This window comes from Monodelphis domestica, chromosome 2 (assembly GCF_027887165.1).
Source record: "Monodelphis domestica isolate mMonDom1 chromosome 2, mMonDom1.pri, whole genome shotgun sequence".
Taxonomy (NCBI): Eukaryota; Metazoa; Chordata; class Mammalia; order Didelphimorphia; family Didelphidae; genus Monodelphis; species Monodelphis domestica.
In genome coordinates, this window is record NC_077228.1 from 240,932,409 (window position 1) to 240,949,202 (window position 16,794).

Below are 16,794 nucleotides of genomic sequence, written 5' to 3' on the forward strand. Positions count from 1 at the left end.
CACTACTCCCTGCTGCCTCTCCTCCAGATCTAAGTATCCTCTGAAGTCCAACATTTATGCACTTCCCTGGGGATTAGGAGGGGGAACCAGCAAACTGAGCTAAATGGCCACCATGTCATCTGAAACTGGGAGTTCTAAGCTGTTGTTCCCTCTCTCTTCCTCCACCTGGAAGCTTCTGTGCTGCTAATCCGCACACTTAAGTAAACCAGGTCAGTTTGGTATTGTAACAAAAGACACTTGTTACCCAGCCTCCAATAGGCCATTTACCTGGAATCTTCTCTAGTTCTTGTAAAATAGAGGTGCCAAGTAGCACAGGCCCTTGGGACCCCAACCTGTGAGCAGTTAGGCTATTAAGTGAACAAGAATTTGAATACAAATTGAAAATCAAACCCACAGCTCTTGAAAATAGAAGACAACACTTCTGACTACTGCTGCTCAACATTACTAGGAAAGTAGAAAGAAATTAATCTGGGACACAAAAAGACTATGAAAAAGATCTTTGTGGTCTGGTAGAAAGAACACTGGATTTAGTTTAAGAGGATCTAGATTCAAATCCTGACTCTGACACTTAACCACTTATGTGACCCCAAGATCGAGACAAATGATTTACCTTTTCTGAGCCCCAGTTTTCCCATCTGTGCAATGAAGGCATTAGATAAATGACCACTGAGTTTCCTTCCAACTCTAAATCTAGGAACTTATAGTATGATCTAGGACAAGAAAAATACAGACCTCTTCTCAAAGCAAAATTTAAATGTATAAAATAAAATATATAAGATTCCAAAGGAAATAAATTATATCAAAATATGGTTATCAAAAAATTTTTATTTAAATTTAAAAGAAAAGAAAAAGTTCACAGACTCCAGGCTGGCAACTCTTGATCTCATTTGAGTTTGGTAGGTGGTGTGCCAATCAATATGAGTGTTCCATGAATCAACACAAACAGCTATCAAAACTTTAGGCTACACTGAAAGATCTGGAATCCAGAGCAAAGGAGATGGCAATTCTAATGTATCCTGCCCTAGAATATTCCACATCTGAAATGTTAGGATTCTGGGAATCACACTTTAAGGAAGATATTGGAGATCATGCTCTACACAGGTCAAGTGAAGGAACTATGGATGTTCGACCTAGAGAAGAATTAGAGGGAATGTAATAGCTACCTTGAGGTATTTCAACAGATGCCCGGGAAGAGGTATTAGATTTGTTATGTTGGTCTCTGGAGGGCAGGAGCAGTAGATGGAAGTTACAGAAAGGCAGATTTGGGCTCCTTTCCAAATATGGAAATAGCTGTTTCAGGAGGTATCAGGTTCTATCTCATTGGAGGATTTCAAGCAGAGGCCTGATAACTATTTGGCAAGGATATTTTAGAAGGGATTCATGGTCAGCTACAGAATGGACTAGATGACCTCTGAGGCCTCTTCTCACTTGACTCTTCTGTAAGAAAGAAAAAAGGCTAGCTAGAAGGAAAGAGCACTGTAATGAAACTGTACAATACAATCCAGAGCTGCCCTTCCAAATTCTTCCTGAAATAAAGAAACCTAGTTATAGGGAAGGAGGTCTTGGTGCAACACAGGAACAAATTTCCTGACAGTTAAAGCAGTTTAACAATGCAATGAATTGCTTCACGAGGTAGTGAGTTTCCTGTTACTGAAGATATTCTAGCAGAGTCTGGTTTCACCATTTGACAATGCTATATAGCAAGATGACTTCATCAATATCAGATTGCTTGCCTTCTTAAAGAGGTACAAGAGGAAGGGAGAGAATTTGGAATTAAAAACATTTTTAAATTGTTAATTTTTGGAAATATTTAACAAAATAAATATTTTTTAAATGCTATTGCAGGAATTCATGCTATGGGGGAAAATGCATTTATTAAGTACCTACTATGAATGAGGCATTGTGCTTAGGCTTTACAAATATTATTTCATTTGTTATAGGTAGGAGATGTACTAAGTGAGCTCTAAAGACTCTTCCAACTCAGAGATTATCTAATTTGATATGACCAGCATCCTATTATTTCAAAAATAAATACAATAAAATCTTAAAAGGATAAATAACAAGATGGTTCCATTTCCATTGATCCAGTCAAACAGACTGGAAAACAGTGTGTTAATAGTAGAAAAGAAGTACTGGCTCTTGTGTCTAAGGACCTAGATTCAAATCCCATCTCTGATTCTTACTAGCTACGTGACCTAGAGCAAGTCACTCAGCCTCAGTTTCTTCAACTGTAAAATGAGTGGTTTGAACCAGATGTCCTCAGATTACCTATCATTCTAAGATATCAGGCACCTTACCTAGGACAAAAACTCTTCTTATGGTTCCATCTATGGTTCCACCTCTGCCTATAAAATGAAATTCAAACCTCTTACTCTCATAAACATAGCGTTGCATAATATGTTGCTATATTTTGTTTGCACATTTCCCTCACATAAATTCCATTCTGAAGAATGTTTCAAGACTCAGCTCAAATGTCACTTTCTCCATGAAGCTTTCTCAGATTCCTCTCCCACCAGAAGGTATCTTTTCCCTCTCCCACCTTACATCATTCTCTGTTTGTAGTTCTTTTAAGCATATAATGGACATCTATGTTGTCTTAGTGTTATATTCCCCTATAAGAGACTTCAAGAAGAGTCCTTGTCTTTTTTATTTCTGAATTACAGCCTGGGATGCAAAGTGGTAAATAGAGAGCTGGCATGGGGAGCTAGGTAGCTCAATGAATTGAGAGCCAGATCTAGAGATGCGAATTTCTTGGTTCAAATCTGGTCTCAGATATTTCCTAGCTGTGTGACCCTGGGCAAGCCACTTAACCCCCTATTCCTTACCATTCTGCTACCTTGGAGCCAATACTTAGCATTGATTCTAATATGGAAGGAGAGACAGACAGACAGAGAGACAGAGAGAATTGCACTCATGCCCATCCTATGGCATATACTGGTCATATGAATATGGAAGGAGGGTAGGAAAAAGCCTTTTATTTGCCAAGTGCTAAGCTAAGAACTTTACAAATACTATTTTACTTGATCCTCATCACAACCCTGGGAGGTGAATGCTATTATGATCTTCATTTTACAGTTAAGAAAAAAAATATGAAATGACTTGTCTGGGATCAATCTGAGACAAGATTTGAACTCCGGTCTTCCCAGCACCCTATCCATTGAATCATCAAGCTATATCTGCCTATTTTGCCTAAGCAAGTTCATTAACTTCTCAGTGCTCTAAGAAGGTACTGATTTGTTTTAATAGAGGGAGTTTCCTCACCAGTATAGATCCCTCTTCCAGGTCTAATCCCTACACTATTACCCTCACCCACAGGACAGAGCCCAGTGCTCCATACAGTATCAGTACTTTAAAAATATATCTTGGTCAACTATGATAGATTTAGCTATTAACAGCAATGCAAAGATGAAGAACAATTCTGAGGGATTTATGACAAAGAATGCTATCCATCTCCAGAGAAAGAACTGTTAAGGTCAGAATTTCCTTATTTATTTGGGTTTGTTTGGGAGTTTTGGTTTTATAAGACTACTTAAGGTTCTCTTCCAATAGGGCACTTTAAGAGTATAATGATGCCAGATTATAGGAGGTACTTGAATGCCAAGAAGAATTCGAACTTGACAGTGAATTAGGGAGATATTTAATATATTTGTGTAAGGAGTAGATGTGACAGTAGTTATTTATAGGAGATACTCTGGCAACAATATAAAGGCAAAAAATATAAAGACAGCAGAAAAATTGAAGGGTGAGATATATGAGAAGACTCTTACACTAGTGTTGAGTCTCTTGGTAATGAGGACTTGTGCTAGGATAGTAGTATTAGAATTAAAGAGTAGGGGGTGAATGTGAGAAAGTTTGTATATAAAGATAGAAGTGGAATTAATAGATTTTAGTAACTCTTGGAGGTATGGTCATAATGCTAGGCCCCCTCTTTGTTCAGGTTCAATAATGGTATGAAATGAGGCACTTGATAGTCAATGAACAGTTAGTTACCAAAAGAGATTTGCTTGCTCTAACATAGCAATAATATTCAATAAGGATACAGTGGCGTTTAGCTCCTCTGGATGCAGCCCTTCCTTGTTTACAATTGGAAACATGAATCATTGACATTTTTGTACAAGTCTTTTTGTCCATTATCTCTTTGGGGTACAGACCCAGCAGTGCTATGGCTGGATCAAAGGGTAGATATTCTTTTGTCGCCCTTTGGGCATAGTTCCAAATTGCCCTCCAGAATGGTTGGATCAGTTCACAACTCCACCAGCAATGAATTAGTGTCCCTACTTTGCCACATCCCCTCCAGCATTCATTACTTTCCTTTGCTATCATGTTAGCCAATCTGCTAGGTGTGAGGTGATACCTCAGAGTTGGTTTGATTTGCATCTCTCTGATTATAAGAGATTTAGAACACTTCTTCATGTGCTTATTAATAGTTTTGATTTCTTTATCTGAGAACTGCCTATCCATGTCCCTTGCCCATTTATCAATTGGAGAATGGCTTGATTTTTTGTACAATTGATTTAGCTCTTTATAAATATGAGTAATTAAACCTTTGTCAGAGGTTTCTATGAAGATTTTTTCCCAATTTGTTGTTTCCCTTCTGATTTTAGTTACATTGGTTTTGTTTGTACAAAAGCTTTTTAGTTTGATGTAGTCAAAATTATTTATTTTACATTTTGTAATTCTTTCTATGTCTTGCTTGGTTTTAAAGCCTTTCCCCTCCCAAAGGTCTGACATGTATACTATTCTGTGTTTACCCAATTTACTTATGGTTTCCTTCTTTATGTTTAAGTCACTCACCCATTTTGAATTTATCTTGGTGTAGGGTGTGAGGTGTTGATCTATTCCTAGTCTCTCCCACACTGTCTTCCAATTTTCCCAGCAGTTTTTATCGAATAGTGGATTTTTGTCCCAAAAGCTGGGATCTTTGGGTTTATCGTCCAGTACCAAATTGTTTTGATGACTGCTGCTTTGTAATATAGTTTAATGTCAGGGTCTGCAAGGCCCCCATCATATGTGTTTTTTTTCATGATTTCCCTGGATATCCTTGATCTTTTGTTCTTCCAAATGAACTTTGTTATGGTTTTTTCTAAATCAGTGAAGAAGTATTTTAGGATTTAGAGTCTCTCCTCTGTCATGTCCCCTCAACCGCTGTATTCAGGCAGTGACTTTGCATGGAGTGCTTAGGGCGTGTTGGAGCACAAAGGACAACATGGCCATCCAATGCAGCTGAGGAAGTCTCCAGGTGTAACAATTTTTCGTGCCAATGGACCCAGGTTTCCAACACCGAGAGAGTGGGACTGTCTCTGTGCAACGACTTTTCCACTTAAATCTCCTTCACACACAAGTGTCTTTGTGCACCCTCATCTATACACAATAGATGAAAACGCACAAAGACAATCATCATCCTCGGTTACCGAGAGACTACTACTACTACTACTACTACCACTTACAAAAATGAACAATATGGAAACATGTTTTGCATGATAATACATGAACAACCCAGACTGAATTGCCTGCCTGCACCAGGAGGAGAAAGGGAAGGGAAGGAAGGAGACAATTGGATCATATAACTTAAGAAAACTTGTGTGGAAATTTATTACATGTAATTGGTTAAAAACATTTTTAATTAAAAAAACATATATATCTTGAACCTAATAGGTAGCATTTCCACTACCTTAGGCTAATGTTGCAATGACCTAAAAAGGATTGTCCTAGGGGGTTGAAAAAAAGAGGGGGAGGAGACAGAAGAGAGGAAACGGGGAAACAGAGAGAGAGGAGAGATGGGGGACAAGGAAAGAAGAGAAAGAGGGAGTTCAAACCTCTTAGATAGTTCTGTTGTCAGATTTTTATCACTTCTGAGGTCCTCCAGCTCTTAATCCACGACTTGTATTTACTGTCAAAAGCAAAGGTATGTTTCTCTCAGACCTGACAGCTGTCATTTGGTCAATGTTTACAAAATAGTGACCTCTATAGTGACCCAGTTATTGTAATGGTAGGCTCTGGTTCTGGCCCAGCACATTTAAGAACAGATTTACTCAATCTCACTCATTTCAAAGGGATGAGGATATCTCTGTGTTCTCTGCAAAATAGGGCCCTGAGCCCAGCAGATGCTTCATAAAAGTTAGCCAGTGGTGATGACAGACAGGAACAAACAATTTCTAAGGTTATAATTCCCATAAATAGGAACTATAAACATAGTATTGGCAGGGTATTAAGGACAAGCCTGGGAGTAGTATAGACCTAGGTTTGAGTCTGCTTTTGATACATCCTGGCTATGTGTTAATGAGCAATCCCTTAGTGCCCTAGACAACTCTTTAAAACTAAGTTATAGACTAATTGCAAATTTATATCATTTAAGGGAGTTTTCCATGCCAGAAATTCCCTACATTGAAGAAATCACAGGTACTGACCCTTCTGCCCCATAAAAAAAGCTAAGGAAATCAGGGGGTAGAGAGAGATTTTAAGCAGCTGTTAGTATCCCTGGGTGCTATTTCTAGTTTTATTTCCAAATTACATGACCCTGGGCATATCACATCTCTTCCCTAGCTCTCCCTGTCTGGACTAGACAAGAAGTTCCAAGGCCAGATGTGATTCTAAAAAGTCCTTATCTACCTGCAAACTAATTATGTGTGCAATCTCAAAATTATACATCAGTTTGAGTCATTTCAGACAACTCTTTAAAAATTCACCAGTATGTATGAGTGTGCTCTTACAATGAATATATGAAAATGTTTTGTATGACAATAAAATTGATATATAAATAATATTAATAAATAATAAAATAATAAACAAATGACAGTCTACCAAGGTGGTTTTAGATACTTTCTAGCTGTGTGACACTGGGCAAGTCACTTAACCTCCATTGCCTAGCCCTTTCTACTCTTCTTCCTTGGAAGCAGTACACAGTATTGATTCTAAGATGGGTGACAACAGTTTTTAAAAAAAGGTCTACCAGGGACATCTGGTAGCACAGTGGATAGCATGCCAGGTCTGGAGTAAGGAAAACTTCTTAGTTGTATGACCCTGGGCAAGTCACTTAACTCTAATTCTCTTACCTTTACCTTTTTTTGTATTGATTCTAAAACAGAAAGTCATGGTTAAAAAAAAAAAGTTCACCCAGGGTTTCACAAAAGTTTTCAGAGAGATGATACATTCCCCATCCTATAGAAGATTCATTCATTCACTTTTTTTCATTTTTGTTTTTCCTGAGCCTGGGATTTAATCAGCATAAGAAACTCCTAATTAGCAGACTTTCTCTACCAAAGCAGATTAGCAACTGTTTAGTCTCTGACCTCCTGCCTTAAACCCTTAGCTTCTGTCTTAAAATCAATTCTAAAAAAAACAATTGGGGTTAAGTGTCTTGCCCAGAGTCACACAGCTAGAATTTGTCTGAAGTCACATTTGAACCCAAGACCTCCTGGTTCTAGACCTGGCACTCTATCCACTATGCTATCTACCTGTCCTCAGAAATTTAGTCTTAAAAAAGTTGGATGGGGAACTGAAAAGTTGTCACTCATTCATGATCACCTAGTGACACTGTGTACGTTTCAGAGGCAGGACTTGAACATAGCTCTTCCTGACTCCAAGGCCATGTTTTTATTTTCTTTCTTGCACTGCCAACCTCCAAAAACATTTGTTAAATATCAAATGAGTGCAGGAGGATGATTAGGAAGGAAACAAAATTTAGATAAAGTGTTCTCTGCCTTCATTGAGTTTATAAAAACTTTGAGATTTCTAAAGTCTTAAGGTACCTTCCAACTGTATGATTTTATGTTTGAAATATCAAATGGTACCTCACTTCTGTCCCATTCCCCTCAAACACACTCAATGAGCTCTTCTGTTTAAGGAGTTCCAGGATATCCCTCTTAAAGAAGCAAGTCTTCTGATAGAGGGAAGCCAGAAGGAGAGCTCTCCTTCTTCATTGGTAGGAGAGATTTATTTATTTGGGGTGCTTTTTTTCCTTTTAAACCCCTACCTTCTGTCTTAGAAGCAATACTAAGAATTGGTTCCAAGGCAGAAAAGCAGTAAGGGCTAAGCAAAGGGGATTGAGTGACTTGTCCAAGGTTACACAGCTGGGATATGTCTGAGGTCAAATTTCCTTTCCCCAAGCCTGGATCACTATTCACTGAGCCAACCCAACTGCTCCTTAGGAATGCTCTTTTTCATCTAAAGGTCTCTTAAAGAAGCCCAGAAGCCTTATGCCACACTAACCATAAACACTCTTCTGTCTCTCATAGAATTCTGGAAGTCTCTATGAGTCTCATAGAGAGAGTGGACCATCAGAGTCAGACAGGTTGATGAGAAAATGTATTCCTGTTCAACATGGATAATGACCATAGGCTCACTTCAAGCCCAGTCCCTGTAGCTAGCTCTTCAAGTCTTCATCTGCCTCTATGTCAATCTGTCCTCCTGTGAAATTAATAGATGGGCTCTCAGTCAAAATTTCATCTCCCATTATGGCAGCCCGACATTAATCACTGTGGGTGGTACTTGGTGACATCTAACCTGGATGTGAGAGGCCACCTCTAAGAGAGAAATATTACTAGGCTTCCGGCACGGTGGCTTTACCTTCCTCATAGCTATATTTTCTGTGGGTGCCTGAGAAGGGAGTGGGGTAAAGCATGGCTGTCTGTGAAAAGTGGTGGTACCTAAGTGGCACAGTAAATTTTCAGTAGCAGAAAAAGCTTGAAGCTTTCAGGATGGAGGCAGAATGAATGCAGTTTTTCCTAACGTCCAGTTAGCCTGGAAACACAGGTGGTCCTAGATAATGGAGGAGGGCTATTCAGCAAGATGGACCTTTGTAAAAACTTGAGACCTTGAAAGAAAAGTGGGATCAGCTAAAAAAAAAAATCTCGGGCAGGAACCATTGCCAGACAAAGAGACCAATTGCATGTGATATACCTTTGAGTGTCTGAGGCCAGAAATTTTGTGCTGAGCTAGAGCTGAAACAGGCTGGGACTTGAGATAAGAAAGTTGCTGAAAAGGTGAGGGAGGGGAAAGAGAGGAGGAAGAAATGATTGTGTTCAAGCCCAGTTTGGTGACTCAACATCTGCCTCAGAAGTTAACTCATTTGAGAGGCATTTTGTGAAGGTATATTTCCTCTTCCTACAAGGAGTCTTCAGTTCACAGGCTGAGTAGAAACAAGGGATGAATGAGGGAAAAACAGCTTTCTAAGGAGTTTCTGGGTCACTGAGAAGACCTTAACTTGGTAGCATTTTACTCCTGAGCTTTAGGCTGAAGTCTTTAGGGTATACCACCAACTTTCCCTCAGGAAACTTGGCTATAAGAAAACTAAGAGGTCCAAATGAATCAGGGACTCAGGGCCAGGTGCCACGCTCACAGGAAAGCAATATACTGCAGTGGTGGGGAGCCCATTACGAGACTTATCAGTCAACATACAATGTATTCAACAGTTACCTGTGTTTATATCTAATCCCTACCAGTCCATAAACTCCAGGGGAGTAAGAATACAGTTAGTAGTAACTTCTGGAGCTGGAATTCAAACTGAATTGCTAATGAATTTATGGAATTATGAAATGGGGCAGGCATGCAGGTTCTCTGGAAACTTGCCAATAAAAACCACGATGGGGAGGTGAGGCTAGAGAGTACGGCTTCAATTCATTCCATTTTAATAAGGCACAGAGGATGCAAGGGCAAACAGCACAGAAAACACAGACAAATTGCTTGAAAGGGAGTATAGGGGCAAACAGCTAGGAGGATGAGATAGGATGGTGGAGGAAGAACGGACCAAGAGAAACATTCACATAACCATGGATTATAGTTGGGAGCACTCAGCAGCATAGACCCAGAGAGAGATGGAAGAAGAGGGGTGGGAGAAGGCACTAGTAGGACTCTAGGGTCTCATTTTTATAGGGTTTTGGTGGGAGATAGACTAACTTATAACTGTATCCCTTTGGGGTTAGTTCATTAATTTTTACATTATCTCAAAGTTATCAGCAACATTTGGTGTTCTGTTGGTTCTACTGTAGATGTCTGGAGCTTATCAGAGGTTCACATATCATAGGACCAAAAGGTCCTGACAGAAAAGCTGATTTAGCACATGGTCTCAAGAGGTGATTTTTGTTTAATATATGGTACAATTTTCAAATTATGCTCCTTTGATCTTTGGAACAATCTGTGAGTGACTTCTAGCTTCCCTTTAACAGTCTTATTTCCTGCTACTGGTTCTTTATACTGGCTGCTTATAAACTTACTATACTAATTAGAAGGGATAGGGAGATGGTCAAGAGAACCAAAATTAGAAATAATTTTAACACAAAACTATAATTGCTTAATTGTTGGTTACCTTCTCATGGGTGTCTGATCTCAACTAGGCAATGACCTCCTTTCTTCTAATGACATGAAGCATACCATACTTAGTTTCCCCCAATCAGAAGGCAGAGCAACATACTAGGTGTTCAATTAATGTGTTGGTTAATACCCAAAACTCATTTATGATTCCTAAATCTCCCCCTCTGTGGTAAGAGCAGAGGTATGCTGGTAAATGTTTAACTACCAGCTCTTCTATTGCATATATATATATATATAAAACATACTTTTAAATTTAACATGAATTATCAACATTTTCTCCATCACTTTCTTTATAAGTGTAGACAAACAACAGAACAATAAATATGTATTATAATTTCTGAGGTGTGAATATTCACACTGAAAATTTAATATTCACTTAGTGAGGATTAGTTTGAGCTGCCTCCAGGATACCTTTGGGTAAGAAACACAGGATAAAAAAAGAATTATAGGTGGCACCGTGGAGAGAGTGCCAGACCTGGAGTTGGGAGAAACTGCGTTCAAATCCAGCCTAAGGCACTCCCTAGATATATGACTATAGTCACGCTTTGGTGACTAACCAATTTGCCTAGCCTTTTCCTTTCTGTTAGAGTTGTTTCTAGGATAGAAAATAAAAGGCTTTTTAAAAAATCACGATGCAAAATGGACAATTATGATTTCATAAAGTTGAAAAGCTTTAGAACTAACAAAATCATTTCAGTTAAAATTAGAAGGGAAACAGTTAACTGAGGAGGAATCTTTGCAGCAAGTTTGTCTAATAAAGACTTGACATACAAGATATATAAACAGCAGATTCAAATAAATAAAAGTTAGTCCTCCAATAGATTTATGGTCAAAGAATATGAAAAAGAAACTCTCTAATTAAGAGATCCAAGCTATCAACAACCATATGGGGAAAAAATGTTATAATTCACTAATAATAATAGAAATGCAAATTAAAACAACTCTGACATTCCATTTTACCTGAAGATTGTCCAGGAAAACAAAAAATGGAAAATTACAGCTATGGGAGGGGGTTGGGAGGAGGGGAGGGAAAGAACATGAATTATATAACCATGGCAAAATGTTCTAAATTAATTAATTATTTTTTCAGATAAAAAATGGAAAATTACAAATTTTGGAGAGAATATGAGGATAATCACACCAATGTACTATTGGTGAAGTTTTAAATTGTTTTTAGTCATTCTAGAAAGCAATTTAAACTATCAAGAAGTTGCTAATCTATGCAATTCTCTTTGATCTAACAATACCACTATTATGTCTTTGAAAGAGAGAGAACATGGGCAAAAAATATTTAGAGCAGCAATTTTGATGTAGCAAAGAAGTTAGTGCTGCTCTTTAAATGGGGATAGCTAAACAAATTATGGTATATAAATATAATGGAATATTATAGTATCATAAGAAATTATCAAAAAGATGGATTCAGATAAACCTATGAAGATTTGTATGAACTAATATAGAATATAGTAAGTAGAACCAGGATAAAAGTTTATGCAATGACTACAATATCAAAAAAGAAAAAACAACTTTGAAATACTGAAGAACTTTGATCAATGCAATAAACAACCACAATACCATAGGATGATGAAGATGGACTAGAAATACAGAATAAGTCATTTTTTCAGATAGGACCAAAGTATGTATTTAACTATTCTAATTTGTTATAAGATATATTTTTTTTCTTTTTCTTCAGGGTGGAAGTATTTGTGGAGAATAAAGGGACTAGTGATGAAAAAGAAGAAGAAGAAGAAGAAGAAGAAGAAGAAGAAGAAGAAGAAGAAGAAGAAGAAGAAGAAGAAGAAGAAGAAGAAGAAGAAGAAGAAGAAGAAGAAGAAGAAGAAGAAGAAGAAGAAGAAGAAGAAGAAGAAGAAGAAGAAGAAGAGGAAGAAGAGGAAGAAGAGGAAGAAGAGGAAGAAGAAGAAGAAGAGGAAGAAGAAGAAGAAGAGGAAGAAGAGGAAGAAGAGGAAGAAGAGGAAGAAGAAGAAGAAGAAGAGGAAGAAGAAGAAGAGGAAGAAGAGGAAGAAGAGGAAGAAGAGGAAGAAGAGGAAAAGGAAGAGGAAGAAGAAGAGGAAGAAGAAGAAGAGTGAAGCATTTTTTAAAACAGAGAATAGAGAAGAGGAGGTTCAGAGTCAAGTTAAGCAGGACAGCTTTGGAAATAGCATGCTGAATTTAGTATATACTGAAGAAATAATATCAGTGTGGTATACACAACACTTGTTTTGTCTTTTTTGTATATAAACACACTAGTGTTTGTCAAAATGAGAATAAAAAATTAAAAGATATAAACTTTTAGTTACCTTTGAATTTTCAAATTGTTTAAAGAAAATTCATGCCCTTTGCTAGGTTTCTTTATTTCACTTTGGGAGTGTTGCTTAGGGGCAAAATGTCATTTGAGTGGTAGATCACTTCTAAGAGTAATAGAAAGAGTTCAAAAGGCCTTCTGTAGGATTTTTGGGCCTCCTCAACAGAAAGCAAAGCCTTCTTTCCAGGCTTCTGCTGGGAGCCTCTTTCCCAGAAGCTTTACTTCTGTACCACCCACTTATCTGCAACTAAATGACCTAGTATACCTTGGAACAGAGCCAATTCTTGAATAAAATGGAAACAATTCTTTCTCCTTATCCCCATCCTGAGAGACTTCCCCTACTCCAACCCTCTAGGTAAACACAAGGAGCCAAGGATGCTGGATTTACTCAGAAGGGTTCTTGAGCTGTTAAAAAAGGAAAAACCACTTCTACCTGTTATAAATGGTCGCTTTTAATTTACTTCATCTACAATTTTTTTTGAGGGAAGAATGAGGGTAGAGTGAGGAAGGTTACAAGAAATATGAAATGAAAAAGAGTTCCCTTCCTTCTTAGTAAATCTCAGGCTTACCAAAGCTTTGGCATCAAGTCATTATGGATTTAAAATTTCCTGGTGAAATGCCAAAAACCTAGTGACCTCTTTCGGCCTCTAATTTCAACACCTTGGCAAAGGACCAAAAGCCCTAATCAAAGCATAAGGCAACTCTGAAAGCAAACACAGTTTCCTAGGAGAGGCTTATTATCCAGCAAAGAGAATCTAGTACAGTTGCAATACCTACAACCACCTTAAGGATCTGGAGTATGTAAAAGGAGGGAAGTCAAATGCAGAATTCTGGCAGATACCAGCTGCTCATATCAAATCAAAACCAGTTCATTATTTTGGGGGAACAGATTTTGTATATAGAGGGTGTAGAAGTGAGGGGAAGAAGAAGGGGGAGTTGCCTTGTTTGTCCTAGACTCACATCAAGGAGACTGGAGATTCAGTTTCCAAAGCAACTGCCCCAGGAAGGCATTTGCCAGAGGACTTTCCAAATCCTCCTCCTTGTTCTTCCTCGTGGTTCCCTTTGTACTTCTGACAACAATAACAACAACAACAACAACAACAACAACAACAAAAAACAACCCAAAAAAGACCATTATGAGGGCACTACAGTATGACAGCAACAGGCTGGATGATTTTTCAAAGTCCCATTCATCCCTATGATTCTGTCTCACCATAATAACTAATTCATGGGAAATATGAGTAAAGTACTATTCGGTGCAGGAAGAAGTGTGAAGACTTTTTGTGTTAGCATGAAAAAGAGTGAATTTATAAGGGACTGGGGTTCATTAGAATCAATTTAGATCAAAACAGAAATCAAACAAGGACTAAGTTGACAAGATAAGTATTTTTTAAGACTATGTGACTTGTGGCTGGCTAGTTTACTTACTTAACTGGCCATAAAACTGAGGCATGTCACTTGATTTCTTTGTGCATCTATTTTTCCATTTTCTAATTTGGGGTCCAAAAGGATATGACCCTTCAGATGTGGTCTTAAGGAGTAGAACTGAAATGAGGAAATTGTGTTCTTTAGGCAAGACTGAGAAGTATGTATACACACACACACACATATACACATGCTTGAGCTAAAGCTATTTCTTTAATATCAATATACTTTTATTACCAATATTCTCAGAAAAATGTATACAAGTTACAAAGATCAATGGAAATACACATGGTACAAATAGCTAGCCAGCATTAACCAATGATGGAGAACACTGGAGAAGGGATGAAGCAAACGATGCTATTGTAAGATGTGTAATTGGAAAGGGAGTTGTCTGCCCCATATTGAGAATGAAAGGTAACAGCTGAAGAATCCAAATGTTACAAAGGTCTCCCGGGTTGGCTTGGACAGGAAAGTATATATTCAAAGAATCAAGAGAAAGTCTGTAGTTTGTAGGTGGATTGTCAATAAGGAAGCCTGGGAGAAAAACAGGGATGAGAACCTCACAGGATTGAAAGTTGAACAGGATTATGAGGTGGATAGATCAGGAAATTTGTGGGCCTATACTGATGAAACCAAAAACCTATCAAAGCTAAATAAAACATGTGAACTTGTGAAAAAATAATATTAAAAGATGTCTCTCCTGACATAAGATTAAGCCTCCTTTTCTCACAGCAAATCCTGTATCCCAGGTTTTTACTTTTGTTTAACTTTGGTGTCTTTTCTTCTAGGCGACTTAAGTTTTCCAACTTCTACATATGCTAGGGGTCTAAGGCTACCTAAGAAGTCTCCCCAAGAGGGTGTCTGCAATTTTCAGCTTCTCAAGTTAAACTAAATGTTTCTTGCTTTGTTTTATTGTGTCAAAGGTCATGGAAAATGAGTAGTCTCCAACTATTTGAGTCACAGCCCTACCAGGACTTTACCAGGGCAGTCAGGGCTCTGATGAAATATAAAGAACTAAATTTTATTAGGAATAACTATTAGAAAGAATAATAATTACAATCGCCAACATATATTTAATATTTGTGAAGTGTTTTGTACACATTGCCTCATTTGATCCTCACAACAACCCTATGAAACTGGCTATTCATTATCCCCATTTTACAGGGGAGAAAACTGAGGTGTGGAAACTTAAGTGATTTGCCAGAGGTCAATTCCAGGATTCAAACCTAGGTGGTATAGACTCACTACATTATGTCACTACATTATGAGGAAGGGAACTTGGTGGATGGAGGTGGAGAAGAGGGATAAAAAAGGAAGTAAGGAGCTTCATTTGTTCAAAACAACTGAAAAATGCCCTAGGGAATTAAGTGATAGAGATACTTAGCTGAAGGGACTTCAAGCAAAAAATAAAGAGAATTCTGAATCAGCCCCCAGCATCACTTTTGGATACCTGAGAGCCTCATGCATTTACTCCAATATGTTTGTCACTTTCTTTAAAAAAATAAATCATTTTCATCAGATTTGCAGAGGAAACTTCCTATGCATGTTGTTTAATTAGAATGTAAACTCCTTTAGATAAAAAACTGTCGCGTTTCTTTTTTGCATTCTCACTGTGCTAAGGCATAGTGCTTTTTCTTTCATTGTTTCATTCATTGATTTACTCATCTATCCATCTATTCCTTCCTTTTGCCGTAAACTTCTTGAGCCAACAGTTTTTTCCGAGGGATCAATGAGCTCCCCTTAGCTTTCAGTTCCAAAGGAAAAAGAGCTCCTATCTACCTCCACGCCTTGGAGACTTGCTAGTCTCCCTGGTTACCCGCCCCTGGCTCAATTGCTGGTTCCAATTTGACAAATTAACTTTGATTCTCACTTTCCCTCCGTGTGCGTCCGCACCAACCCCTTGAGCTCACCTGACCCTGAGGACTTCTTCATGCTGCCTACTGCCGACGCCGCAGGGAAGTTCACAGCAGACTGGTCCAGTTGGGTCGGTTCGGGTCGGGCCAGGGAAGTCGGTCCCAGGTGAATTTCTGTAGATCCTCCCGCGGAGCTGGGAGTCCCGCTGCAGGGTGGTGTATGCGAACGCCTGCTGCTCTTACTACAGCTGCTTCTGCTGCTGCCAGGAAGGAGCGGTTCCTTCTCTGCCCAGTCTTGTTCCCACCTGCAGCAGTCCAATCCGGCAAGATGCGGAGGAACTCAAGTTCATCCGCTTCCCAGAACCTGGTTTACACCTTTCGGACCTGAGGGAGGGACAGTAATGGGAGAGGTCTGCGACCGACCCATTGGGAGGGTGTAAAGAGGGGGAGGGCATCCAGTCTCTTTAGTTTTAACGCTTTCTTCCTGGGCACAAAGCCACTCTGTCTTTCTCAGCCTCACTTCTCCCTCTAAGAGATTTGGACGTAGCCATTTGGGTTCCATTTCTCCAGTCTTTAGCAGCCCCATACTAAGACCAACCCTCTGGACTGAATGGTTTATCCCCCAGAAGCCACAGCAACTTTCTAGTTCAAAGTACAGTCCTGTGGAGGGGAGAGAAGAAAGAGGAGTCCTCGGGCTGAGAGGGTGGGCATCCCACTAGGCTTCCTGAGGGCTAGAGTTTAGACTCAACTTTTGAAAGCTGGCTCGGTAGGGCAGAGAAAGAGCCTGACGGAAAGGTTAAGGTGTGTTCAAATCTGGGGCGGGGGTGTAAAGTAAAACTGAATTCTTACTTTTCAATAAGCCAGTAATTGCCACTTCCAGTAATTAGCAGCGGACTCTCAGAAATTTCT

The 16,794-nt window shown here is 38.8% G+C and overlaps 1 protein-coding gene across 1 annotated transcript in view; it reads right to left on the bottom strand.

Annotated features, from left to right (window-relative positions):
- The window catches only part of SEPTIN9 (septin 9), a 400,470-nt gene extending 384,226 nt beyond the window's left edge, over positions 1-16,244 (bottom strand). The window contains exon 1 of the mRNA XM_007482962.2: positions 15,943-16,244. Within this exon, the coding sequence (XP_007483024.1) occupies positions 15,943-15,964 (22 nt within the window). The 5' untranslated portion in view covers positions 15,965-16,244. The remainder of the gene's footprint in view (positions 1-15,942) is intronic.
- Between the last annotated feature and the right edge of the window lie 550 nt (positions 16,245-16,794).